General features: G+C 43.9%; 1 protein-coding gene across 4 annotated transcripts in view; it reads right to left on the bottom strand.

The window, feature by feature from the left end:
• The window catches only part of NCOA7 (nuclear receptor coactivator 7), a 155,505-nt gene that overhangs the window by 29,411 nt on the left and 98,933 nt on the right, over positions 1-27,161 (bottom strand). For all 4 annotated transcript variants that reach the window (XM_014611046.3, XM_019479498.2, XM_059733519.1 and 1 more), the window contains exons 4-7: positions 4,593-4,672; positions 3,362-3,469; positions 2,864-2,977; positions 402-527 (exon numbers count right to left, since the gene is read on the bottom strand). In XM_014611046.3, the coding sequence (XP_014466532.1) occupies positions 402-527; positions 2,864-2,977; positions 3,362-3,469; positions 4,593-4,672 (428 nt within the window). The remainder of the gene's footprint in view (positions 1-401; positions 528-2,863; positions 2,978-3,361; positions 3,470-4,592; positions 4,673-27,161) is intronic.

Genomic DNA, 27,161 nt, shown 5'->3' with positions numbered 1-27,161 from the left:
GTCCATTTGATAAATCCTTCACAGAACTTGTTGAGACCCAGTGAACTCGGCTCGAGTGGACAAGGAGTAGCTGAACTGTGCAAGTGATTTTCCTAACAAATTGGACAAGGTCCTTACCACACCTGAAAGGAAACCTTTTCAGTAAAAGTCTGTGAAGGAGGAGATGGGTGGGAAGGAAGAACTATCCTACCATCAAGCAGTCATCTTACTAGGTTGATTCTTTAAAAAAAAAAAAAGAAACAAATACTGTGCACTGATATACCACACATCTATATAGTATTTAATAATAAAGAACACTTCTACGCAGTGGCTGTAGAACCTACTGTTAGTCTTTTATTTATCTAACATATTTCACGCTATTAAGGATCTCAAATCAAACACAAGTCCCAAGTTCTGCTTACCTTACCATCCGTGAAGTAACGACAGTTCATTTTTAAAAATTTGACAATAACTGGTTCATCCTCTTCAGAGGTAGAAGACAAGACTCTTTCAATTGGCTTGAAGGCCTTTCTTGCCAAGTCAGCATCCTTTAAAAAAACAAAAGCCTTAGTGCAGAACAACAGGATGGAGAGTATATTTAGTCTCTCTCCAATTTTGGAAAATTAAATACCAAGTTTCATTAACAATTTTCCTAATGTCTTATATTGCATAACCCACTGAGTATGAGAATGTTTGGATTATAACATCATAAAAGAATCTCCAAGTACAGGAGACAGGAAAAATAAAAACAGCTCATTGCACGTTTTCCAATTAGATACTTAGTCAGAGGCCCAATCCTACAATACAACCCATATGGGAAAATCCCTGTGCATAGTACAGCCCCACTGACTTTAAAGGAAGTTCCTGTGGGCACAGGAGTCCTTCATATGGATCAGCTTGTAGAGGAGTGAGGCTTAACATTTTGAGTGATTTCCCAGATTTGCATGTAGAACAGATTAGCTGCTTCAAGGCTGCCACAGAAGTATGTAAACTCCTTGGAGCAACTGGCTCAAACCCTGATGGAGCCAACATAGCTCTTCATCATTCCAAGGTAAATGAAATGAGAACAATCCTGTTTATCATGCTGGAACCATTCACAGAAAACCTTAACACCAGAGGCCTGGTAAACTAGCAGCATCCAATGAAACAAGCTGCTGCTTATGAAAGTTTATACCTCTCTGATTTAGTTAGTCTATATGGTGCAAATCTACCTGCCTTCTGTTTCACTTCAGACTAACATGGCTACATATCCCTTCCCACTCTTTGTGGCCAACAACAATCCTACTATATCTTTAATGAGAGTAAACTAGCAGGCTGTACAAACAGAAAAATGTGCATGCAGGATTTTGTACGTGCATTTGAATCTGCCAAGCAGGATCAGATCACAAAATCACTGGACGCAGGTGTCACGGTGGATGTAGTCTTTCTGGACTTCAGGAAGGCCTTTGACTGTCTCCCACCCCATTCTCATTAAAAAACTAGGTGACTGTGGCATTAATGCCTACGCGGTCAGATGGGTCGCAAAGTGGCTGAGGGGCTGCACCCAGAGAGTGGAGGTGAACAGGTCATATTTGACCTGGAGAGATGTGGGCAGTGGGGTCCCCCAGGGCTCAGTCCTCAGGCCTGCACTGTTTAATCTCTTTATTAGTGACTTGGACGAGGGGGTGAAAAGCACCCTGTTCAAATTCGCTGACGACACCAAGATCTGGGGCAAGGTGGGCACACTAGAAGGCAGAGACAGGATACAGCTGGACCTGGACAGGTTACAGGGGTGGGCAAATGAGAATAGGATGCAGAGTACTGCACTTGGGCAGTAAGAACCAGAAGCATACCTACAGGTTGGGGAACTCCCTTCTCAAAAGCACAGTAGCAGAGATCTTGGAGTCATTATCAATTCCAAAATGAACATGGACCACCAATGTGAGGACGCGGTCAGTAAGGCCAACTGTACCTTGTCATGCATCCACAGATGCATCACAAGCAGGGCCAAGGAGGTGATCCTCCTCCTCTATGCAACACTGGTCAGGCCACAGTTAGAGTACTGTATCCAGTTCTGGGCGCTGCACTTTAGGAGAGATGTGGCTAGCATCAAGAGGGTTCAGAGGAGGGCCACTCGTGTGATCTGGGGACAGCAGGGCAGACCATATGAGGAAAGGCTATGGGACCTGAACCTGTTCAGCCTTCACAAGGGAAGACTGAGGGGGGACCTGGTGGCCATCTACAAACTTACCAGGGGGGACCAGCGGGAAATGGGTGAGACCCTGTTCACCCGAGCACCTCCTGGAGTAACAAGGAATAACAGCCATAAGTTGTTTGAGACTAGGTTCAGGCTGGACATTAGAAGATACTATTTCACAGTCAGGGTGGCTAGGATCTGGAACCAACTTCCAAGGGAAGTGGCGCTGGCTCCTACCCTGGGGGTCTTTAAGAGGAGGCTTGACAATTACCTAGCTGGGGTCATATGTGCCCAGTATTCTCTCCTGCCCAGGGCAGGTGGTCAGACTTGATGATCTACTTAGGTCCCTTCCAACCCTACATCTATGAACCTATGAAAGAGTACAAAATATTATTTTATATCTATCCTAGCTCCTCTCTCTCTCCTTCCTTCCTCCGCACCCCACTTTTCAAGGACACATTTGTCAACTGCTGTAACACACTTAGGGCTTAATCCAATTCCTACTGGAATTAGTGGGAGTCTGATAGAGCCCTTCACGGTCAACAGTTCTCTCAGCAATGAAGAATCGGGGTGGTAAGTGAGTTGGAAATGATAGCAGACACTGCTGAGGCAACCCTGACTGTAATCACATCCCACAAACCATCCTCAGAACCAGCATGTTGAACAGGGTTCTATAAATATAAGAACAAACAAACAAAAAATTCTTACAGGAAGTTTGTCATATTCGGCATCCGATGAGGAAGGAGAAACAGTGGCACCAGGACTGGAAGAAGGAAACCTAGCAGCACTGAAATGGTGGTCAGTATCAGGTACATATAGAACCTGTTCAATGGTATAGATGCAAATAATTTATTTTAAAAGCATTTCCATATGAAAGAAAAACAAAGAGGTTATATAAAAACTCTTATATAAAAACTTTGGCCATCTTGCAACGGAATCCATGTTGGAACTAGGGACATGAAATGTTAAACGTTTAACCCTTCACATATTGATTTAATATTTAATTATTTCAAAAACAGTTAACATTGCTGTCTGTCTTAGAGAAAGCCTAACCCTGCAGTGAGATTTGTTAATTTATCCTACAGTTACATTACACAGCTGTCGTTCACAGTCATATACCCAATTCCCTAAACAGGGGAAAAAAGTCCCTCTTAAAAATAGAACAAAGACTCCGAATTTGAGAAGTATTCAAAACTTAAGATTTACCTGTCCTGGAACAATTGTGTGTGTGAACAGTTTATTGAGTTCCACAAGTTTGTTTGGAGTAATGTTAAACTTCAGTGCTATGCTATTTAGGGTGTCCTGAATTCCAGCCTGAAGAACAAAAGGTTACAGTTTAAGATATGGCAATGATCAAATATCAGAAAAGTACAACAATTGAAATAAACTTTATTTAGTACATCATTTCTAGGGGATGGACATAATGTTCCAATATATTTGCTGTTTCATCGTCTACTTTTCGGTAAATGACAATTAAAAAGCAGTGTCTATGTGTTTAATAATTCCTCTACAATAGAAAGTACAATAAACAGAATAGTTAAGATCTGTCTAATTTTTTTTCATAAAACTTAGTTAAAACATCCTTTTAATTAATCAGCATCCCAATTAGAATTGGTTTGGGAAAAAGTGGTGAGTATATTACATACACACACACACTAAGCTATAATTATGGATGTAATTCTGTGCAAGCTTGATAGTCACTGTTCTCTAAACCATCCCAGCAATGAAAAGTCTAAACCTATTCTCAACTGATACACTGAAAATGCAGTGTACAGGCACCCATGTGCAAGTCGGGTCAAGAGTTCCTTCTCTGTGCAAAAGATAAGAACATCAGAGGCTTTTATAATGCAGCTAGTTTCTGGTACAAAGGCAACACAGACCAAATAGAAAAGAGGAGTCGCACAACCAGCTCAGAGTCCAAAGACAGCCCTGCTGTAGGGCTTAAGCCAATGATTCTCAACCAGGGTGCCACAGCACCCTGGGGTGCCTTCAGATCTTTTCAAGTGCACTGAGAGGGTGGCATGCAATGTTCCCACCATTAGGTGTGCAAAGACAATTCACAAGACTAACCCAGAGATTCCAAAAAGGTATCCATAGTGTTAAAAACATTCTGACCTGGTGTGATCTTTCCAAGTTCCTTGCAACAGAAGAACTGCTCTATTATTTTTCTTTAGTAAGAGTGAAAACTAAGAGATGGCATTTTCCAAGGGGTGCCTCGAACCTAACAAGGTTGAGAACCACTGGCTTAAACTATACTGCATGGGACAAACTATTAAATGACCATTCTGTGGCAGTGAAAATATACAGGGCAGGAAGGCCTATGCATTATACATTAGAAAACAAAAAGTGACGTCTACAGTATTTGACTGATTTCCTATCAGCTTCAGTCTTATTTGTTAAACAATATTACTGATGACCTAACTACACAAGTACTTACAGTATATTCCACAGTACCATGGGGTTTCTGAGAAACCATTTTTTTCTCTTTCTTTTCATTGGTTTTGTTTTGATTGTCATCTGGGAAAGAAACCAAAAATTATTTAAAATGAACTGACTTTCAAGCCACTAGTCTGTCAGTATTTCAAGTGAAAAGATGTAAGTGGATGCAAACTATACTTGTGACCAAATCACATACAACAGTAACAGCTGAAATACAGACCCATGTAATGCCCTGGAAATTGAATGCATGGCCAAAAAGAATAATCAATGTTGGTAGATTCCAATTAACAAGTTAAAATCTCTTAACATTATCTCCCTAGCACTGCTTTAAAAAAAAAAAAAAAGTCTTTGAGGAAGTTTTGTCAATTAACAAAGATCAGATTAGATGTTGGATAAAGTACATGCACATTTTTGACCTACACAACTAGAAGGAAAGAGTATGTGGTCATATCAACTCCTTATGCATCTGTAGGATGAGGAATGACTGGAATATTAAATTAAAAATGTAGATCAGTAATACTCAGTATTTCAACACATTTTAATCCTCAAGGCAGACAAGGTTCTTTGGGTAAATCTGATATCTTTCATTAAACCAACTCAAATAGTTGGAAAGTTCTTTGCAAGCTTTTGGGTATAAATACCCTATCAGGCTGAGGAAGCATCTGCAGTTGGTCTGTGCTCTTCCTGAATGGGATGAATAGTAAAGAAACCAGAGGCTAGTATGTGCAAGATTCTGGCTTCTTTACTATTCATTCCATCCAGGAAGAGCACACAGACCAACCGCAAATGCTTCCTCAGCCTGACTAAGGGTATTTAACCCAAAAGCTTGCAAAGAAGAATTTTTCCAACTATTTGAGCTGGTCTAATGAAAGATATCAGATTTACCCAAAAAACCTTGTCTGCTTATGTCCTTAGACCAACACAGCTACAACCTATGCCCCTATATTAATCCTCAAAGGACTCCTCATCTAACACCCCTGCAAACACAGTGCTGGTACATGGTACCATGGTATATAAATGCTTGTGTAATCAGAGCCACAATTCTCCACACTAAATGTTAAGTAAGTTAGCAGTAGTACCCTCCTCTTTGCACTGTGTAAGCAACAGCCCAAGGTCTGAGAAAGAAGAAAAGCAGAGCTGGAATTAGAACTCTAGTACCATATCTGCCCAACCATCAGCTAGATGTGTGGAGTTCTCAATGACTTCAAGATAAAGTACAGTATATAAGTAACTTCTACTGATATCTAGTGTAAGCTGTATCTGCTCTTTTCTCAGGCCTGAGGGAGGAGCGTTTGTGCTTGAAAGCTTGTCTAGCCTCTCTTCCATCTATACAGCTGATCTAATAAAACAGACTGCCAAACAAATCTTGCTTCGAGATAACTGTGTGTAAGTGCACTTTTGAGCTCCATTAGGCCCTGATCCTATTAGAGTGTGCCCCTGCAAACAAGGCCTACTGGAGTCAGCAGGACTCAGCATGTGCTGACCCCTTACAAGAGCAGAACACTGAACTTGTAAACAAACATTTCCACCTTTTAACCACCTGGTTCAAGGATTCATTTGAAAAATAAAGCTGAACCTCAGCGTGACAGGGTGAAACAGGCAGGCAAACATTTCAGCTATTTCAGAGATAAACCCACCCAGCTATACCCAAACACAGATAAACCCATCTAAAGACACATACAGATCCATGATAAGAGAATGGCATAGATTGTAAAAGCACTGATGGTGTTATGACATTCCTCCCCAATCTACATTCATGGGGGAGGGCTAAGAACAAATACAACCAACCCACCACGAAAAAAAACGTGTGAAGGGGCCTCATCTTTGCTTGCAAAACCACCATTTTCAGAGGGAGTTTGGGGTATGAAGAACAGCCCAAGGAGAACATGAGGCCAACAATGATCACCTTCTACACTAAGCTACAGTAGTCAGTCTCCTGGCATGTTAGAACATAAGAAATACCTTGGTACTGTGTCAGATCAGAGGTCCATCTTGCTACAGTTTATAGCATTGTGTGATGGGCCTAAGCCCACAATCTTTCGGCACATCAAATAGGCTTGTGGTTGCTGAAAGGCCGAGTGGACATGGTTTGACCAGGGTTTTTTCCACTGTCCCTCTCTCCTTTGGAACCATGCAGCATTTGAGGTCCAGGAAGTTACAATTCAGAGGCTGTGCCCCTAACTCCCATGCTCACTAGCTAGTAGCTAACAGAAGAGACAAGAGGCTCTGGCTGCAGGGAACCTAGGCCAGTGAGCGGCTGTTTTCCTTTCACTCCTCTGCTCAAGTCTCCAGGCAGGTCTCACTGGTCAACGTCCACCGGCTCCTTGACTCGTTCAGAACGCAATGGGCCTAGGCTGGTGTGCTCTGCTAGGTGTCCCCTTCCAGCTCTCTTACCAACCTTTTCTGTTTATTTGTCCAGAAATCTGCTGGAAGAGCCTATAACTGGCTTCCCTTATTAAGGGAGGCTTGTAGTTTCTCACTGGGCACTGGCCCACACCCTTCCTTTGACCTATCAAATAGGCCTGCGTAACACCATGGCCGTGTCCGGCTGGAACCAACTATATGATGTTTGGTTGCAAACCTCCTGTTCCTTGCTATGAAAAGAGAAGTCAAGACAGGCCCAGGCCCACTGGAAAACCATTTCGAACTTGTGCCATCCTCTCTGCTCCCCTCCCCCCCAGACCTGGGCCCAGGAGAAGGCGCGGGCCACACCAAAGCCCCCCTACCTAGCACGAGGTAAGGCTGCCTGCAGTCAAGGCACCAGGAGAAGTGCTTTGGAAGGGAGAAGCCCTGCATGGCATCCAGCAGGCTGCCCTTGGGCCTTGAGCTGCCAGGATCGCGGGCTATGGCTTCGGGCAAGGACTCACAGCTGTCCCCATGGGCAGAGCTGTACCCAGAAGATGACGACACCTCCTCACTGTCTGAACTGCTGCAGGCCTGGGGCCTGTGGCAGAAGATGGGCAGCAAGTGCAGCAGGTGCCTGGACCATGCATGCAGTAGCAGCGCTCCGCTGCAAACATCCTCAGCATAGGAGATGGGGAAATCTACTCACATGCACGGGACCAGACATGCAGCAGAACCAGGCTGGCCCCTTGCTTGGCACAGCCCCCCCCCTTCACCTTAAGGTCCTGCTGTCATCTAGACAGGGCACATCTCTCTCCCCTTGCAAATGGCCTCCGCCTTCACTGAGCTCCAGGGAGCAGGGGGATCCCTCCTCCCTGCAGCAGGGATCCACCACCCCCACTTGCAGGAGTGGAGCTCCGTGAGCTGCTCTGCAGGTTAGTGTTGCTATTTCAAGCAGCTGCGGCTATCCCTCGTTCTTCCCCTGCTCATCCACAGCAGCAGTAGTGTTTCCACAGAGTGGGGAGCAGCTCCAGGTAGAGGCAGCGAGTGCGGCCCGGCATGCACCAGCCCCAGCCCACCAAGAAGCTGGAACAAAGGAGAGAGTGAAGCCTCCCTCTGCCCCTCCTTCCCCCCTGCAGCACATACTGCACATCCAGCCCCAGCCCCAGCAACCTGAGAGCTCCCCAGCCCTCCCACATGGGCCCCCTTGCTGGGGAACGTGCTGTGTTACCTCAGCCAAGAGCCAGAGGCAGCTACAAACCCTTCCGACCCCCTCACCTGGCTGTTTGAGCAACCTTCTCAGCCCACCCACTGCAAGAGATAGTGAGGCAGTGATACAGCCCAGCCCTTCCTTGGTCACAGGATCCTTTCTTCCCCCGCACCCAAGCACATCCCCATTAGCAATGCTGCTTGACGACAGGCACAGGAAAGGTGATCATATCCCCACTTCATTTAAAGGACATCTCAGATGTGACAAGCCCAGAGACCAGTTCCTTCTGCTTTTCATGTCCAGGCAGCAGTTGGGCATTTGCCCACACTGAGCTTAGAAATGATTATCAGGAGAGGTTAGTGCATTGCCACCAGGTGCTGTGGAAGCTGACTGTTCAGCCAGATTTGAAAAGGAAAAAAAAAAAAAGAAAAGAAAAGAAAGATTGGAGCAGTTCTTGGAGGAAAGGGGCATCAGTAGCTATTGGGGATGGGAATTAGGATACAGCCTCTGAATCAGGTTTTCATAAACTTTAAAGGCTGGAGGCTGCAAGTGAGAAAGGAACAGTAGGGAAAAAAAATAGAAAAAAAAAATCTGATCATACCCAGTTCACTCTCCTTTTCAACATCCATTCTCTGCCACTCAGTAAATGGCATAAGTATGGCATCACGTTCAATTACCAGATGTAAAACAAATAACTAAAAAAACCAAAAGAAACAATAACAACAAAAACAATTTCAGAGAGGCCTAAACCAGGTCTTTTTTGCCTTTAAAGATTACATCAAGGGAAGAGGTATTACCCAATCATGTGGGGCTGATTTACACATTCTTTATCTTGGTCTGGTTAGTAGAAGCACAAGTAATTACCTACTTTAAGAGAAGGACTCTCAGACTTCATCAATGTGGCCCATAGTTTGGGTCAACCTTTTAGCATGGTGGGCCAGGTGCTTGGGATTCAGCCACACCATGGGCCTCCAGCAGGAAAGCAGGGGGGGGAGGTGGTTGTCAATGTTAGAGTGGGATGGGGGTCAAGGATATTGGGAAGGGGAGACCCTTGTGCCTTGAGGCTACAATAGTCAGATTTAAAAAAAACAGTGATAATCCTGAGAGCAGAGACTTGAACCCAGGATTCCCTTCTCCCAGATCAGAGCCTCAACAACTGTGAAGTCAGGCTTTCCCTTGTTTACTTCCCTTTTCACTTGCTCACTCCAGTCAAAAAATCCTTGTAGGTATTTACTCTTCAGAGTTGGCTTTAGGCTTTGGATCCTAAGTGGACGGAGATGGTTCCTTTGCCACTCTGATTCACGTACTCAAACTCCAAAGAGGTCTGGGTTATTTCAGTGTTTCCTATTGGCTCACACTTGCTCTAGGCAGCTCCCTACTCCATCAGCAGGATTCTTAAGACTGTTTTTTTTTGAGACGCCTACCTCTTCCCATGCATGGCATAGGGACCCGGGAGGAACCTAACTGGGTTTTGAATTCTACTTCTCTCCATTCCAGCGCCAAAAGTTGAGGTACTGCAGCACCTACCCTGCAGGCACCTAAGTTCTTTGTTGGATCCAGCCCTCAGGGACTGAGAATGATAAAGTAAAGTGGTTCATGAGACAGGCCACCTCAACCACATTCATCACAATTTCACAACTGCCAAATCCCTCTGCATCATTAAGGAGAGCCAGCACTTTGTGATCAGCCAGCTCTCTACTGTGACTGATCTTGTGGTGGTCCATGCTCATCTTTTAGAAGACCAGTTAAGGTTTGTAGACTGCTTTTTGATAGTATTGGTCACTGTACTCAGGCAGTAGGCTTTCCTAGATTAAATAATTAAAAAAAAAAAAATGAATAATTTTGAAGAATCCTTACAGAGTTCAATTAATTCTTGATTAAATGAGTTTTGAAATTTGTTGGCTTAGTGGATTTAAAGTTACATAGCAAGATATTTCCCAATGAACTCCAAAGGATTTCTACAGCTTTGCAGAAGTAGCACTTCAGGAATTGTGCAAGCAGATGCAGGAATTATTTTTTTCTTGTGGTTAGTGGACGTTTGGCAACAGCCTCTTGGCCCCTGGGTTAACTATGTCCCCTTGATGGGAATGTGTAATTGGTCAAAAAAAGAAACCCATTTGAAAAAAAAGGGGGAGGGGGGGGAGGAAGAGAGGTCTGGAAAGAGGTTAAAAAAATCAGGGTACACTGGTTCACTTTTGCTGGATCAAAGTCATGTTTGACAATATATCAGATTGCTTGCAAAATATGGGAGGCTGGTGATAAAAAGTAGGGTAAGCCTTATAATGTATGGACATGTATTGTACACTCCAAAAAACAAGAGTCCTATGAAGAAAGGGGTTACACACATCCCTTCTGCCTACCTCTGCTGGATGTTTAGGGTTAAAGATCACATGAACATTAAGGATCCTATAAAAATTATAAAGAACAAAGGACACCAGGGATATTTTGCTTAAGAATCTCTCTTGTGATGAAAAAGTTCCTATGACTTAAGGTTGCTCTATGCTTAAAAGTTAAGAGTAAAACTATATTGGTGAAGGATATGGTTCTTTTTTTAAACTCAAAAGGCTGCGTTCCCCATGAACGCACATGTGCAGCACCACAAACCACAAGCAGGGCACATGCAGGCATTCGCCACACTGCTAATTTGCAGTGCAGCAGGCTTTTTTTGACACCAGCGGATCCTGGCATCCAAAAAAAAAAAAAAACCCCCAAAAACCCCGAAAACAAAACAAAAAAACCCCACACACACCAGAAAAAACCGGGCCAGCATACATGGTAGCATCATGCACTGTCCAAAACCAAAGCATGGCCAGCCAGGGCCACGCTCTAGCTGCTGGCCAGACTCCATGCACCCAGATTGCTGCTGCTGAAGCCTCAGGATGCCCCCAGGACCCTGGGTAAGGCTGCTCGGGCCAGCCCAGGTGCAACCCAGGGCTGCGTGCCACACACCAGAGAACACGTACAGAGACACTCCCCAGGGACAACTAGCAGCAGCACAAATATGCTGCTGCTTGTCCCTGGGGAATGCATGTTACTGTTTATGGAGACGTGCCCAGTGTCATATCTGCACAATGGTGCCTTTCTAAACAGGAATAAGCTTCACCAGTATACATACTTTTTACGCTGGCATTACCATGTCCATACTAGTAGACATCTTGTACATATAGACAAGCCATCAGAATCTGTATGTGAACTATGACACACTGTATAATAGCAACTAGATATGTCAGACTACAAGCTGGATAGCTCTGAGAGATCAGTTAATACTGTCCTTGTAAAACACCCTTTAGTCCCCTATCCTATGGTTGTTTTTTATGTTGACCAGTTCTGTCTCAATTCCTTCAGGAACCACAACTGTATTATCTCCTGTTATCTTAGCCTCTCAGGGCAGGAATTGTCTTTTTGGGATTGTCTTTGTTATGTGCACGGTGCCTAGCACAATGGGATGTGTTTAGGGCCCCTAGGCACTGCAAACATATAAAACAATAATCAGTAATATTTTCAAATCTATTATACATTTACCTATCTTTGAAGCTCTATTCCTTCCCCACCCCACAATCTCTCACCAGCAGAATCTCAGAACCAGCTGCTTTAAAAGAATTAGACAAGTCAGCCCATCCGTCTGCCTATTTACTGGATAGAGGGTCCTGGCCTCATAACTCAAATATCATGTTGTGAAAGACATGTAATGCATTCCAATTCTAATTTACATCACCGTAAATATATTTAATTAGAAGAGTCCCAAAACAATTGTCTGATGCAATAGAGAAAAAATTAACTAGATTCCTGTTTCTAATGTAAAAGACTAATGACTGCAGACGCAAGAGAAAAGTTTGCAAAAATCTGACAGTCGGTGACTAAAAACAAACTGGTTCAGACAAAAAGAGCACTATCAAGATTAATAAACTCAAAATTTTACCCAACAGCATTTCTTTCTGTGTGTCAAGTACCTATTTACAAACATATATATTCTTTCCAAGTGAGACAGATATAGCATATGAAAATACAGGCTTCACATAAACATGAGTTTTAAAGTAACCTTTCACCTATAAGATGGAAATTTCCAAGCCGAGTCAGTTGCACCACTTCTGACCCAATTCTAAAAACATAAATGTTTCCAGATTGCCTTGTTTGCAAGAAAAGATAGGGGCATGTGTCATAAAGATGTCCCAATTTATTTTTTATTATTGTTGATAAATGAAGGGTGAGTGACTGGTGCTTTATTGTTAGTGTATTTGCAATTAATTTTTTCAATAGAATTTCAGAGTAATTTCTGTAAGTGATAATAGATGGCAGTTCAAAGCATTTATTACCTGAATAAGACCTTGTTATTTTTGTTAAAAGTGGTCTTAGCTTTTTCATGTTTTGGAATGTTTGGCGTCTCATGAACTTTCAGCAAATGTAGATGTAGCACAATATATTTTGAAACTAATCTTTTAAGTTAGGACTTTCCCTCAAAATTTACACAAGCCTAAAATGACATAAAATGAATCTTTCCAGGTCCGGCTCACAGAACCTGAAGCAAGCTTCCCACCTAATTTGCCTGAAGACCAAGAAAGAAGTACTACAAGATATGGATGGCAATTCTAGCTTAATCTAAGAATCCAGGTAAGAGCTGAGAGCCTTGCCACTTGGGAAAACACGACCATTCGAGGGAAGACTGAGGGTCCAAGGTCCTGACACAGATCACTACTGGGAAAGAAATCACAACAAGATTGACAAGTAAGGCTACACCAGGCCTTTGGCCACTCTTCCTGCTAGCTCCATTACCAGAGGGGTCCCTAATACCTGTAACTACTAGCTACAGCTAATAGCTCCTAAGAGCAATTCAGAAATCATCAAGACCCAAAGAATTTGTGAATCTTCTCATCTTACACATCTTATTTCTCTCCTTCTTCCTCTTTCTGTCTTTTGTTTTCCTTGACTGGGAGATGTCCTGGCTTTTTTTTTTTTTTTTAATGTATTATTATTATTATTTTAGGGTGTGAGTATAGTATAACCACCCGTGAAGTCCATGTGGGGGTTGCTCCAAAGGGAAACCAACTCGTCCAGGTTTAAACAGCCACAAATATTATATCTTAAAGTGTATCCTGTATGATGGACAAAAAGCCTTAAGAAATTTGGGGTTGTTATCTGTATATTGTAAAATAAGGACAGACACACTGATGCACACCAGTTGTTCTACTACAAGTCTATACTGCTGACATTCCTGCTGGGGATGGAATGGAGAAGGGTTAGACAGCACATGTTGAAATCCAAGGGAGCTCTAACAGCTTTGAGGTTGGGGGTCTAAACATTACGCAATAGTTCAGTTGCAACATAAAAATTGCTAACCTACTCCCAAGCTTGCTTTGACTCACCTGGTAATATTCTTCAGTTGGGGTTGTATAGTAACAGCCACTTCTCTCAAATTCCACTTTAGGACCTACTAGGATCCAATGTCTGTTGTATTAATTTAATGATTTAATAGATCCAATATCACTGCTAACATGTGGCTTCAACCTTATTTTAATAAATACACTGTTTTTGGTCTAATAGTGTTTGTGCTTTAATAGCATTTGTAGAGTGAGTTTAGTGATATGCTTCCTTCGTTTTATTAACTTTAGTAACATTTATATATAGGGCAGAGTCCTTTTTCTTTCAATAAATAACAAGTGCAAGGCCAGCTGAGGACCCAAGTAGGTAATCAGGTACTGTAGTCCAAAGAAGCCTTGTCAACACCCTCTAATCCAGCGGTTCACAACACGGTACCTGCAGGTGCCATGGCACTGTCCCCCCCCCCCCCCAAGGTTTACTCAGGTGCTCACACACATTTTCATGATCAGTAAAAATCATTATTCCAACAAAAAATGCTGTCACTGCCGATTGAACTCAGGCTGTATGCAACAGCCACCAAAATCAGACCAAGTCAGTCTGACTGACGCAGTGATGGAGTGGCGCTTGCTACTCCCTCCCCAAACAAAACTACGCGCATGCGCGTATCCAGGATTCTAAATTCTAAACTTTAATATTCATTTTGGCACACACTGCTTTTTCTTTTAAATTCAAATGTACTCTTGGGCACATAAACGTTGGGAGCCTCTGCTCTAATCTATATTGCTCTATCATATAATTCAAATGTTTCAGGGCTATTTTTTGCCCACTCCCAAAGCTGGTAGGTTGTTAGCTCTGCTGTAGGAAGTCCTCTGACACTGCACCAGCCCTAGTCTCTTGGATCACCAGGGCCTCCCACCATTACCCTGGCTGCCCTTAAGATGTTGGGTAGGCAGAACAGACTGTGGGGAAGAGAGTTTCAGGCTGTATTTCCTTTTTCTTGGGACTCTGTAGAAATTGAAACGATGTGCCCCCAACCCTCCAGTCCAAACGCAGGGTTCAGAGTGATCCCCAACCCTCTCTCTATACAGATCTCAACCTGCAAAAGTATGGTCCATGAGAAAAGTCATGCCAGGAGAAATGGGGCTACGTCCCCATCTTGTGTGTGATGAAAATGTAGGCACAGAGGTTCCCTGTTCATACCTGACCTGAGGGACCCCATTCAGATAGGTTAATGGTGTTGATCTTATCTCATAGTAAATTTAAATGCACAAAGCATATTGTATCTGTTTAACTGTGGCAATACTAAAAGACTTTTTTTTTGTAAAAGGGTATATCCATTAGTCTGAATTGGTTGTATGTTTGAGTGAAGGAATGTGGGTGGGTACACACACCACCAGATGCAAAACAATTGAAAATTACCAAAGGAAAACCAGGATACTTATTATTGGAGGCATTCATCTGCTATTACACCAGTTAAATGACAAATTCCCAATTTTTGATTTCACAATAACATTTCATATAATGAAGTATTAAGAATGTAAGTAGGGAATTAAGTAGAAGGAGATGATTTGACTCTCATGCTATTATTTATTATTATTATTTATGAGAATGAGAGAAGAAAACAAGAAGATAAAAGGCAAAATGATCTATAAACAGATTTTCAGATTATACGTCCTTCTTACACCAGGCTTTTTGCTAGAAAAATGTCCCAACATTGCTATCGCAACTCTCCTGTATTGTTAACAGTAAAAGTAGAGAAGAGGTGCAGAAGAGACTGAAGGCTTGACAAACCAGTTGCTTTGGATGGCCTAAAACTTAAGATCCAGGGGTCCTATCTATTCCTACTGTCCCCTAGAGTTGATTCGTTAGGGGAAAAAAAATAAAGCATCTAAATAACTTAGCTAAACAATGACTAAGAAGCAGATACCATTGAAATTCACAAGCATCTGAAGTGTATAAACGCAGGGTTCAGAGTGATCCAGTCATAAAACTGGGCAAAAATTTAACTAAGAGAACATTCATTATCAGTGACGTTTGTTTAGTGTGCAAAACAGTCTCACAAGAGGATATGGTGCAACTCCTACACCACATGAGTCATTCTAAGAGACAAAGAACTTGAGAGACAGAATTCACGTTTTGGCTAGTGTAGGCATGTGGAGAAGGAAAAAAAGAGGATAATAACTCAACAAATCTTTCTCCATCCCTGCGTGGGCATCATTGCTGCTTTCAGTAATACACCTGTTTGCGTAGACTGCAACTAATATTATGTTTGGAGAGGTACCTTCCTTCCTAGTCAGTTTTATACCAATGTGAGAGGATCTTTCAGCTACTCCACCCCCCCCCCTTTTTTTTTTTTTTTTTTTTTTTTTTTAGGAGTCTGTAAATTCAATCTCTTCTCTCCACCAAACCCTCTCTCCTCAGTTCTTACACATTTGTCCTGACATATCACACTTCTCCTTCATATTTTCTTTCCTGTATTGCTGGAGGTATCCGAAAAGAGCAGAGGTAGGTGTCACTGAGCATGGAAGAGGGCAAAGACAGTCTCTTACTTTAAAAAGGAGGAAACTGGGGGCCAGGAAACTAAGCTAAAGCAGGAGTCAGCATCCTACAGCCCATGGAGCCATTTTAACAAGCCCACAACCAGGAGGTCTTTTGTGGAAGAGAGAGGTAGCAACGACAGCACTATGGCGGCAGTTTTGGCTGTGGCAGCTTGGAGCCAAGATTTTGTTAAATGGCCCTCCACTGCAAAAATCTCACTTGCCCTGATCTAGATAGATACTGGAACAAATAATCAAACAACATATTTGTAAATACATAGAAGATACCAAGATGAGAAGTAACAGAACAAATCACAACAAACCAACCTAATGTCCTTCTATGTGCGTATCATAACAACAAGCCTTGTAGACAGGGAAGCAGCAGGGTATGTGATATACCTAGACTTGAGTAAGGCTTTAGCTATTGTCTCACATCTCATTCTCCTAAGCAAGTAAGGAAACCATGGTCTAGATCAAGCAGTAACACCTTTTAGAATGCCAGTCCAGATGGTTGTGATCCCCTGCCGCCAGCCCTATGCTACTCCAATCCTTTCCTTTCTACTCCAGTCCTCTCACTTCCCTCTGCCTGCCAGGTGCTGCTGAAAACTATGGTAAATGCCAATGGGGAAAGGAAAATTCAAGCGAGGGCACAGACCAAGGGCTTTAAGTTGCTGTTTTAATGCAGCTCCTTTATATCGGCAGCCCCCGTCCCTCTCCTGCTCCTTCACCGAATCACATCTTTGCAAGCTGGATCTGGCCCATGAGCCTAAGAGGTTGGTCCCTGGTCTAAATGAAACTGCTGTAATGGTGGATTCATAATCAGCTTAAAACCATACTATAACAAAGATTACGGCTCTTCATACTACCGGTGGTTCAAAACAGGTGAGCAGTTGTACAATGCAACGTTTATTCAAGTGCAGAAAACACCTAAACCAGGTACAGACATTACACTTTTGCTGGTATAAGCGATCATAAACCATTCCATACCCATAACAGAACAGAAGTTCAGCACACATAGACCAGTTTCAAAATGGCGGAACCCAGACTAAGATTTCCCTCCAAAGGGTAAATGCATGTTCTGTTCACTACTGATCTAAACTTCACCGCTTACAGAAAATCATATGACTTAGATCAATTCTATCTCAGGCTTTTGAATGTCTATACCTAGCCCTAAAGAAAGGAGGAGAAGAGCAACTTTCAAGGGTCTCTTGGCTTTCTCTGTGCAATGTTATTGGGGATGGGGATGGGACCTGGGGATCTCTGCAGTGTTCCCAAGCATGCGCTGTGCCTTTCCCTGTCGTCTCTGCCCTGCTTTAATTACACCTTTCTCTCCCCAACACAAAGGGGAAAATGGTTTAAGTGGTAGGTAGGCCCTGTGTGTATAGCTCTTCCGAACTGAGCTGAACTTTAATCCCAGCAAGCGCTTCCCAGGTGTTTAATAAATAGGGCACATAGCAGTGACTATGGAACAGTGAGTTGAAGGGGAGAATGTCAGTATCAGCTCACAAATTTCTTGATTTTGAAACAGAAAATTAAACAGCATCAATGTCAATTTTAAAATAGATTTTCAGACCCAAGCTCCTTCAGAACATTCTTCATGGTCAAGACCCTTGCTACTTATTAAAGTAACTCCTCCCCAGTACTATTAACAAGGATATAAGCATTCACTCCACTTAATTGCTTGGCAGTGATGTTCTGAGACATTCTACACCGTTCCACACCCGCTGCCAGCCCCTGACTAGAAGAAATGTAGTCATTTCCTACAGTAGCAAGGGTGGACTAATTAGCACCACAGCAAGTCAATGCCAATTACCTCACCCTTGATGCTGCAAAAGCTCAACAAGAAAGCACTGTATAAGGAGGAGCAGAGCAGAAAAGGCAATGCAGTGGGTTTGAGGGAACGCTACCAGGCACAGTGGCTAAGTACAGATAGTCAAAAAACCCAAGGCTGAATTGATTCAATCTTTGCAAGTTTCTCTAAACTGAGTAGATTCAACCAATAATAAAGGGAATTAATGTTCACTTTTGAAACTGGTAAGGCAGCCAGACCCCTGCAGTGGCCCACACCAGAAGCTGGGGGGTGCTAGAGCATGCCTCCCAGCCTGCTGGCCACACAAATGCAGCCCGGCTGCCCAGCACACCCCCTTAACCCCTTGCTGTCCCTCGCAGAGGGGAACAGCCCACCAGCCCAGGCCTGGCTGGATTCCTGTGTCTCAGTGGGGGTTTCCCACCCCAGCCAGGGTCCCCCCAGCCCTGCCCCTAGTATACGGTTGCCAACCCTCCAGGATTGCCTTGGAGTCTCCAGGAATTAGAGACAAATTAGAACTAGGAGACTGCTGAGATTCATCTGGGAGATAAATGATAGGACATTCATGAAAATAAATATTAAATGTTGAATTCGATATATACAGTAGCCCAGTGGGTTTTTAAAACTTAATAGTAACGTGCATTTCCCTTCCTGACATAATGATTCATTAATGGCACTATGTCATATGAAGAATCTACTCTAGAAGTTTTCAAACAGAGTTGGCAACACTACCCTGGTGCAGAGAAGGGATTCCCCCTTGCCCTTAGGATGGTCTTACACAGGCTTGTCCCAGCTCCATAGGTAGGAAGACAGAGGAACAATCCATCCAGCCTGGGGCAGGCAGGATCCCCCAGCCTCAGTGGGGGTGCCCCACCCCTGGCAGGGATGCATTTCCCCCCCTCCCCTTCCACCCTGGCCCCTCGGAGGCAAGGGCAGCTGACTAGGCGATGCAGCTAAAGGAAGCCAGCCCCGCTCTCTCGGCTGCAGAAGGTGAAAAGCCTGGCAGAAGGGGCTCTTCTCCCCTGTGCTGTGTAGACCCAAGCTGGGGGTCCCATGCTGGATGGGACTCCCAGCCCTCTACCCCACCCCACCCCCTCAGAGACAAGGGCAGCTAGCAGGATGCTAAGGCAATTCCAGCCTGGCCTGAGGGCCTGTGGGGGGGGGGCAATAAACCCCATAGAGGGTACTTTCCCTCCCCTTGTCCTGTGCAGACCCAGGCTGGGGGGTCTGGGGTCCCTTCCCCTGCTCCCCCATCCTGCTGTGTTGACAGGCACAGACAGAGACTTTACTGCCTCAGCTCTGTGATAGCAGGGGGGCAAAGCCAGCCCTCCTTCACTAGAGCAGACAGCACCACCCAGGGCTGCAAAGCACCCTGGGATGCTGGGGGACTGTGAGTTAACTTGAATCAGGAAGGGATCTGGGACAGAAGTTTCATAAAGTGGTTTGACCTAAATCTGTTAAGTCTGATACTACATCCATCCAGGTTTATCTTAAACTAGAGGTGCACTGATAGAGATTTTGGGGGTCAATACTGATAGCCAGTTTTTAAGGAGACATATAGGCCAATACTGATCCAATTTTCAATATAGCTGCACGCAGCTGTTAAGTCTGTTGTGGTGGAAGGGGAGGTGGGAAGAAAGGGGAATGGGGGCACAGATCAAGGCCCCTGCGGTGAGGGAGTGGGGCTGGGGTAGACGCTGCCCAGCAGGGCGGGGTGGGGCATGGGATGGAACCGTGGCTCATCCAGAGGGCGTGCGTGGGGGGCAGCTCCTGCTGCTGCACGCACCCCAGAAGGGCATGAGGGGGCATGTTCCCAGATCTGCGTGGGGGGTGGGAGGGCTGCAGCCAGGGCTGCGCTGGGTTCTTCTTGGTTGGGGGCTGGGCCAGGCTGCACTTGGGGCAGGCAGCAATGGTGCTGGGAGGTGGGCTATGCAGGGGGCGGTGGGGGGGGGCCTACAGTCACCTAAAATTTCACCACAGCCTTCCCTGTAACCCCCCCCCCTCCCAGCACTGCCGTCTGCCTCGAGTGCAGTCCTGGCCCAGCCTCCTCCCCCCCCCACCCCCATGCCAGGAAGAGACCGGCACAGCCCCAGCCCATAACTGCAGCTTCCCCCACCCCCCTGCACAGGTGAGAGGCACATGCCCCTACCCCCTGTGCCCTCCCAGGGTGCATGCAATGGTGGCAGCCACCCCCCTCCCCGGCCCCATGCCCCTTGGACGAGCCACAGCTCCGTCCCACATCCCACCCTGGCTGAGCAGCACCTGCCCCAGCCCCACTCCTCCTTCACTGTGAGGGGTATTGATCTGCCCCGTATGCCTCTTCCCTCCGTTCTTCCTTTCCACTACAACAAATTTACCAGCTGCACGCAGCTCTCCAAGCTGCTGGTCTGTGCTCTTTGCTGCCTGTGCTGTGCTGCAGCTGTGCACACGCACAAGCATTTATCAGCCAAATTACTGGCCACATCAGGCCGATTTCTGATACAATCGCTTTTCTTTATATTGGTGCCAATCCGATATCAGACCGATGTATCGGTGGCACCTCTATCTAATCAGTTTTGGCCATTTTGAAAGCGACCTATGTGCACAGAACTTTTGTTCTGTTCCAGATTTAAACTAGTTTCTGGTCATTTAAACTGGCTTACATGCAACTTCTGCCCCAGCCAGAGTAAGTTCCTGGCCAAGCATGGCAGCAGATTACAGGGGGAAAATGAAAGGGATGGGGGGAAAGAAAATCTATACATGAACTAAAAGAATGAGACTTGGAAATAATAGTAATGGTAATATTTTAGAAGGAGAAAACCTTGGAGAAGAAAATGAACAAGGAGTTCTGAACTAAGACACATGTAAAACCTCTTTAAAATTGTTAATATTAATCTAAACCATTTCGAGTTCAATAGGAGATATTGAAGAATAATTTAAAGAAAATGGTGTTTAAGTGAAACAAAACATTTACAGGCAGAACCAAACCTAACTCTCCCTACATGCAAATATTTTAAAGGAGGAAAAAAAAGAGGCAGGCATCAAAAACTAAGTGGTTTGAGTTTGGGGAATTTAACAGAAGCAGTTAAAAGGCACAGATACTTATTTGCATCAGGAAAGTACAGTTTAATTTGCTTTTCTATCTTATTGACACAGCTACGAGAGAGACCCCTGCAAAGATTTAGTCACACAACAGGACAGTTGATCAGTATGTCTTATTAATACTGAGAAAAATCACTCTCCACATAACACAGTACATTTAGAGGCATACAGGCTTTCAAATGCAAAATCCTTTGAACTTTATTCATGCGTATGAGACTTGTGGCATTTATGCTCTATCATTTAAGTATCACAGTTCCCACAGAACACCCAAGCATTCTTGAGTCAAAACAAAAGCTATAGTTAACAAATGCATTGGTACCTGTTCAAGTGACTTAGTGTTAAATCCATCATTCACATAAGGACTTCAACAGTATTAACTGCTTCTGCTTTACACCTATTGGTGATTTTGAGAGAGAGCCTCAAAGATTCAGACCAAATAAACTGGCAATAAAAAAAAAAAAAGGTCGGAAATTAAAAGGTTCTGGAGTGGGGACAATAAAACCCTACGCTTGTTTGAAGATGAACCTTGATCCATTTGTAATGGAGATTATATGATGTAACTACTTACAACACTGAGGGGCTGAAATTAGTAACCCGTGATATGTTCCTTCAAATGCTATGTTCCTATGAAAGAGAGGCACAAAGTCAGGAACCTGAAACCCTCAGAGTCCTTATACCTTCATTATGCTGTATTCATGCATAGGTCACTCTCTAACAATGGGAACCATTCAGCTATAAAGCTACATTTTGAAGCACAATATTTTAAACAAGAATGCCAAACCTATACAACCAGAAGGTGTTTACCTACCTGTACAAAGCTCAGGAATGTCTCAATTTATTGATTTTGGAGGCTTAATTTCTTAATTTTAGCTTTATATTTAGTCACCACGTTGTTGAATTTTTCATCTAAAAATAGGTGTTCTATATCTTTAGCTTCAACCCTCTTTTCTGTTAGCCAATTCACTCCTGACCCCTCCCCTTCCATCTCTTTCTGCCTATCCCCACTGGTCAGGAAAGAGTGTAAGAGCTGGCTGAGATTAAGAGCTGAAAGAAACTAACCACCTGGAAGTAGTGGAAGTTACCTTTTAAAATCCTGTTAAGATACCAATTATTATATCTAGAGCTTAAGGAACTACCCTGCTTCTCCTAAGAATTAAACAATTAATTATTTCTCCTTTTCCACTGAACATGCCCCAGCACTGTTTTTCTGAACCAGTTTTCCTCAACCAATGTCATTTTAACTTGACACAGCAAATTAAAATAGGTCATACATCTTTCCATCAGATCTACTTGTGTAGATCTCTCAGCACAGGATAAGTCCCATTGAAACAACTGGCATAAGGATTCCACATCAACAGATCCTGAATGCAGACTGTAGGTCAGTAATTTTTATGGATAGCAGGGATATTCGGAAGAAATCCACAGAGAAGCTGGCCAGAAAAAACACACACTAGTGCCCCTGCTCCCCGCAGCCATGATTTTTGCATTATTTTATTGATTCACTGTAGTAGTAAAACAATATATTTACTCTGGATGTAGATAGCAATGCTGGTATGTCTGCATGGCACACTGCAGTGCTATATAGAAATGCTTGAGCTAGCACGGGAATTAGTAGGGTATAGAATCATAGAAAATGAGGATTGGAAAGGACCTCAGGAGGTCATCTAGTCCAATCCCCTGCTCGAAGCAGGACCATCCCCAACTAGATCATCCCAGCAAAAGTTTTTCCTAGCTGGGTCTTAAAAGCCTCCAAGGATGGAGATTCCACATCTCTGGACGTGTTCCAGTCCTTTAATACCCTCCTCATGAGAAAATCCTTCCTAATATCTAACTTGAACTTCCCTTGCTGCAACTTGAGACCATTGCTCCTTGTTCTGTCTTCTCCCACCACTGAGAACAGTCCAGCTCCTTCCTCTTTGTAACCCTCCCCCTCCCCCCTTCAGGTAGCTGAAGGCTATTAAATCCCCCTTCAATCTTCTCTTTTCCAGAGTACATAAGCCCAGTTCCCTTAGCCTCTCCTCAGAAGTCATGTGCCCCAGCCCCCTAACCATTTTTGTTACCCTCTACTGGACTCTCCCATTTGTCAACATCCTTTCTGTAGTGAGGACCCAAAACTGAACACAGGACTCCAGATATGTGGCCTCACCAGTTACGAATAAAAGGGAATAATCACTTCCCTTGATCTGCTGACAATGCTACTACTAATGCAGCCCAGTATGCTGTTAGCTTTCTTGGCAACAAGGGCACACTGTTGGTTCATATTCAGCTTATTGTCCACTGTAACACCCAGGTCCTTTTCTGCAGAGCTGCTGTTTAGCCATTCAGTTCCCAATCTGTACCACTGCATGGGATTGTTCTATCCTAAGTGTAGGACTTCACATTTGTCTTTATTGAACTTAATACAATTTCTTTTGGTCCAATTCTCCAATTTGTTCAGGTACCTAAAAATCCTAGCCCTACTGTCAAGCATAACTAATACGTCAACCAGCTTAGTGTCATTCACAAACTGGCCAAAGGTGCTAACCATCCCATCTTACATATTGCTGATGAAGATATTGACCAAAACTGGCCACAGAACCAAACCCTGGGGCACTCCACTTGATACCAACTGCCAATTAGACACTGAACCATTAATTACTACCCTTTGAACCCAATGATCCAGCCAGTTTTCTGTTGACCTCAAAGTCCATTCATCCGACACATATTACCTTACCATGCTTGCAAGAATGTTGTGGGAGACGGTATCAAAAGCTTTGCTAAAGTCAAGATACATCTACCGCTCTCCCTGCAACCACAGCCAGTCATCTCATCATAGATGGCAATCAGGTTGATCAGGCATGACTTGCCCTTGTTGAATCCATGCTGACTGTTCCTAATCACTTGTTTCTCCTCCAAGTGCTTGGAAATGGAATCCTTGAGGACCTGCTCCATGATTTTTCCAGGAACTGGAAACCTGCAAGCTGCAGTCTCCACAGCACCAAACCAGGACCTGGGTGGAAGCCCCGAGGGTAAGCAGTCCTGCCTGGAGACACCTCACAGATGCAAGCAGATGAAGAGCTGGCAACTAGACCTGTGTAAAGCAGCAAGTATTCACTTCAGATTAGGCTGATTTGGCGGGACAGTGATTCAATTTGATGTTTTGAATTGCTGTCCAGATTCTATTCGGCCGATTCGGAGATTCGGCCATAGACTATAATGGGGCATCACTAAAATACCTGTAACTGTCATTTTTTTTGCAGAATTGGATGAAAACAGCACAGATGGTAGCCCCTTTGGAGAGCATGAAGCCTGCCAAGTTTCAAGGAGATAGGTACAAGGGTTCTGTGAAACTGCACCTCAAACTGTTGAAAGCAAAACTCATATCACTTGTATGTGTTAAGGCAGAGTGGGATGAAAACAGCAGGTATGGTCCCTGCTGATGGTAAGGAACTCAGAGAAAGATCAGTCACTGGCCAGCTAAAGATGTCAGTATCAGAGCAGTCTTTCCCCCTCTCAGCCTTTTCCATTTATAGAAGATCACTCCATCCCCTTCCCTCTTCTTAGTCTGTTTGCTGCAAGCCTTCCAAATCTCCCCAAAACGATTCAGAGGCTTCCAATTTGATTCAGGCCTTTTAATGGGTCTCCCAATTTGATTCAGATTCAGAGATTTGGCCGCCGAATAGGGCCAAATCTCTTCCGAATTGAATTGGCTACCGAAGCTTCGCACAGCCCTACTGGCAATGTCTCTAGCATTGCAACATCCTCCAGACATCTCTACAGGGCTCTTAAATCTGCCACCTACCTCTTCCTGCTCTCTTTTCAAGCAGACCTTCCCTAGCAAACTCCCCTGTAAGCTGGCCTGCTCCTTGGTACTAAACAGTTCCCTTTGTCCTGCTAACCTGCTTCCCTCTCACTAAGCTGGCAATGAAGGAAGGTGAGAGAGTTTCTGGGCAAGCTCCCTACTCCACTCTGGTCTTTAGTTAAACAAGGGAATTAAATAAGGGACTTAAGTAATGATCTAACTGCTGAGTTTTAACTACATGCACTAAATATCTAGGTTAGTTCAGGACAGTCGTAAGCCAAGAACTTCCATAGTTTAGAAGCTCTAAATAAACTACTCCACATTTCTACTTCTTCCCTCGCTTGTCCCATTTAAACGGGGTTTCTGTAGCTCTCCAACAGCTTTGGTCATGCGTATCTTCTTCTTCCAACTCCTCCTCTCTCCAATATTTCTCTCCATCTAATCTTTCATTTTCCTCTTCCCCTTCTCCCTGGTAGTGCCATTCTGGTAACTTCTTTTCCCATGTATTCTTCTGGACTCCTTTGAACATGCCCATACTATGCCAGTCTTTTTTCTTGTACTTTCTTGGATGCCTCCACTATTTTTACCAAACCTCTGAAGTAAGTATTCCTCACTTTATCCATCTTCATAACTCCAAGCATCCATCAGAGAATTCTCATCGGTTACATTCAGTCTCCTTTCTTGAGGTTTTTTTTGAGGGCCTTGGATCCACATCATAATGATTTGGCAGAGATTTTTACAGCCAGATGCCCTTCCTAATGCTAACCCTCCATCTGGGCTTGGGACCAGCACTGGATGGGTAGAATTGCTCATCCATGGCAGAGTTAACGTACTCCATATACAGTATGTAAAAGGAAAGATTGTTGGACTATTTCTTCCATGCCATCACCAGTCTGTCATTTACTCAGTTTCTGTCTTAATTATACTGTTATCTTGAGCAGCAACTCAAGTTTTGTTCTCAACTTGATTCATGTCTGCAAGCAAAAATCTTTAGCTCAAGTTAAGCTAGGCTTTAAGCATGAGCAAGGTGGCTTGTGGGAAGCGTGACTGGTTTTGAACCAATCATTTGAACACTGCTGGTGATGATGCTAATAATATAGTTTAGATTATGGTTTATGTACAGTTTGGGTATGTAGAGTTTAGATTATGGTTTGTATGGGATGGTTTGGATAGGGATAATCCTGCCTCAAGCAGGGGGTTAGGCTAGATGACCTCTGGAGGGCCCTGCCAGCTCTACTCCTCTATGACTCTTAATTAAAGAATTTATCTTAAAGGCTCTGCTTCAAAGAGGGGAGCGGCAAACTGACCTGTGAACTGACTTGCAAACTGCCCTGTTTGCTGTCCGTATTCACTCACTCTGCATTGGCACAGCGTTCTACTTAGGTCAATTTACCTTGCTGGAAAGGTTAGCTGATACTGCTTCTAGTACCCAAGCTATATCACGGAGATCACTGTGGTGTCTCCCCACTGCATTTTGCGCCATAAAAACATCACCAGTGACATGCATACCTCCATAAAGTGGGGCACAGTTTCTGGCAAATAAGTGCTTGAACGGAGGTGGAAAAGATATCTATCTGCTTTGAGTGCAATTTGTGGCCTCATCCTGACCTACTTTGTATCTGTCACTTGACTAACTTTATTTTCCACCAGTTCTTATACATACACATGCAGCAGCTGGACTGTGGACTTGGCGGTATTCTGTTTTCCCAACTGCCCACAGAATAACGTGTGGAAGAGACCTCAGTCCTACTCAACGTCAGCCAAGAACAACAGTTTTTTGCGGTTGGAAGCATAGTTAACTCCAGTTCGGGGCTTAATCCTCTTGCAGAGGGCTGTTTATTGTTGCATATAGTTTGCCAAATAAATCAGCCAGGTCAGAGACAATTGGTATACACTGCCCTTCTCACTTGCTCTGACAATCCATGCACCCTGTGTCCAGTCAGACTCATTCTCTTTTCAAGATCTGCTTTAATGATAAAGATATAGCAATAACCCAACATGAAATCTTGCCCGAGTCTTCCCTTACCATGACTGCCATCCCAATTCAAATATGCACAATCTACCACCTAAATTCTTCTCTGCCTCAGAGCCAAAAAACAGCCCAGTTCACTTCTGAAGCTGCATCTCCCATTTTATTCCCAGCAGCTTGAGGACCTTCCATGAAGCACTGATAATAGTCAGCAAGTGTTCTGGCATAAGATCCCCATCAAAGACAGATCATTTAAACCCTCGGCAAACACAGTTTGTCTTTCTTACCACTCTGCTACAGTGATTGCATGCCAGACCTGGTCAAAGCACAGGACAGGTCAATATTGTCAGAAACTAGCAGAAAAAAAAAATTATAGGCCACTTTTCTCACTGTGGTCAAACAAGCTTCACGCGCTGTCAATCCAACTTCACCTACCATTTTATGAAAAGCTGTACATTTTCAATGAATGATAAAGTAATCTGATTCTAATCACCAGTAAGTAATTGTTACTGTACTCACAAAG

Source organism: Alligator mississippiensis, chromosome 1 (genome assembly GCF_030867095.1).
Source record: "Alligator mississippiensis isolate rAllMis1 chromosome 1, rAllMis1, whole genome shotgun sequence".
Classification (NCBI taxonomy): Eukaryota; Metazoa; Chordata; order Crocodylia; family Alligatoridae; genus Alligator; species Alligator mississippiensis.
Note: the sequence above shows the minus strand (reverse complement) of the source record. Positions and strands in the feature narration are given on the sequence as shown.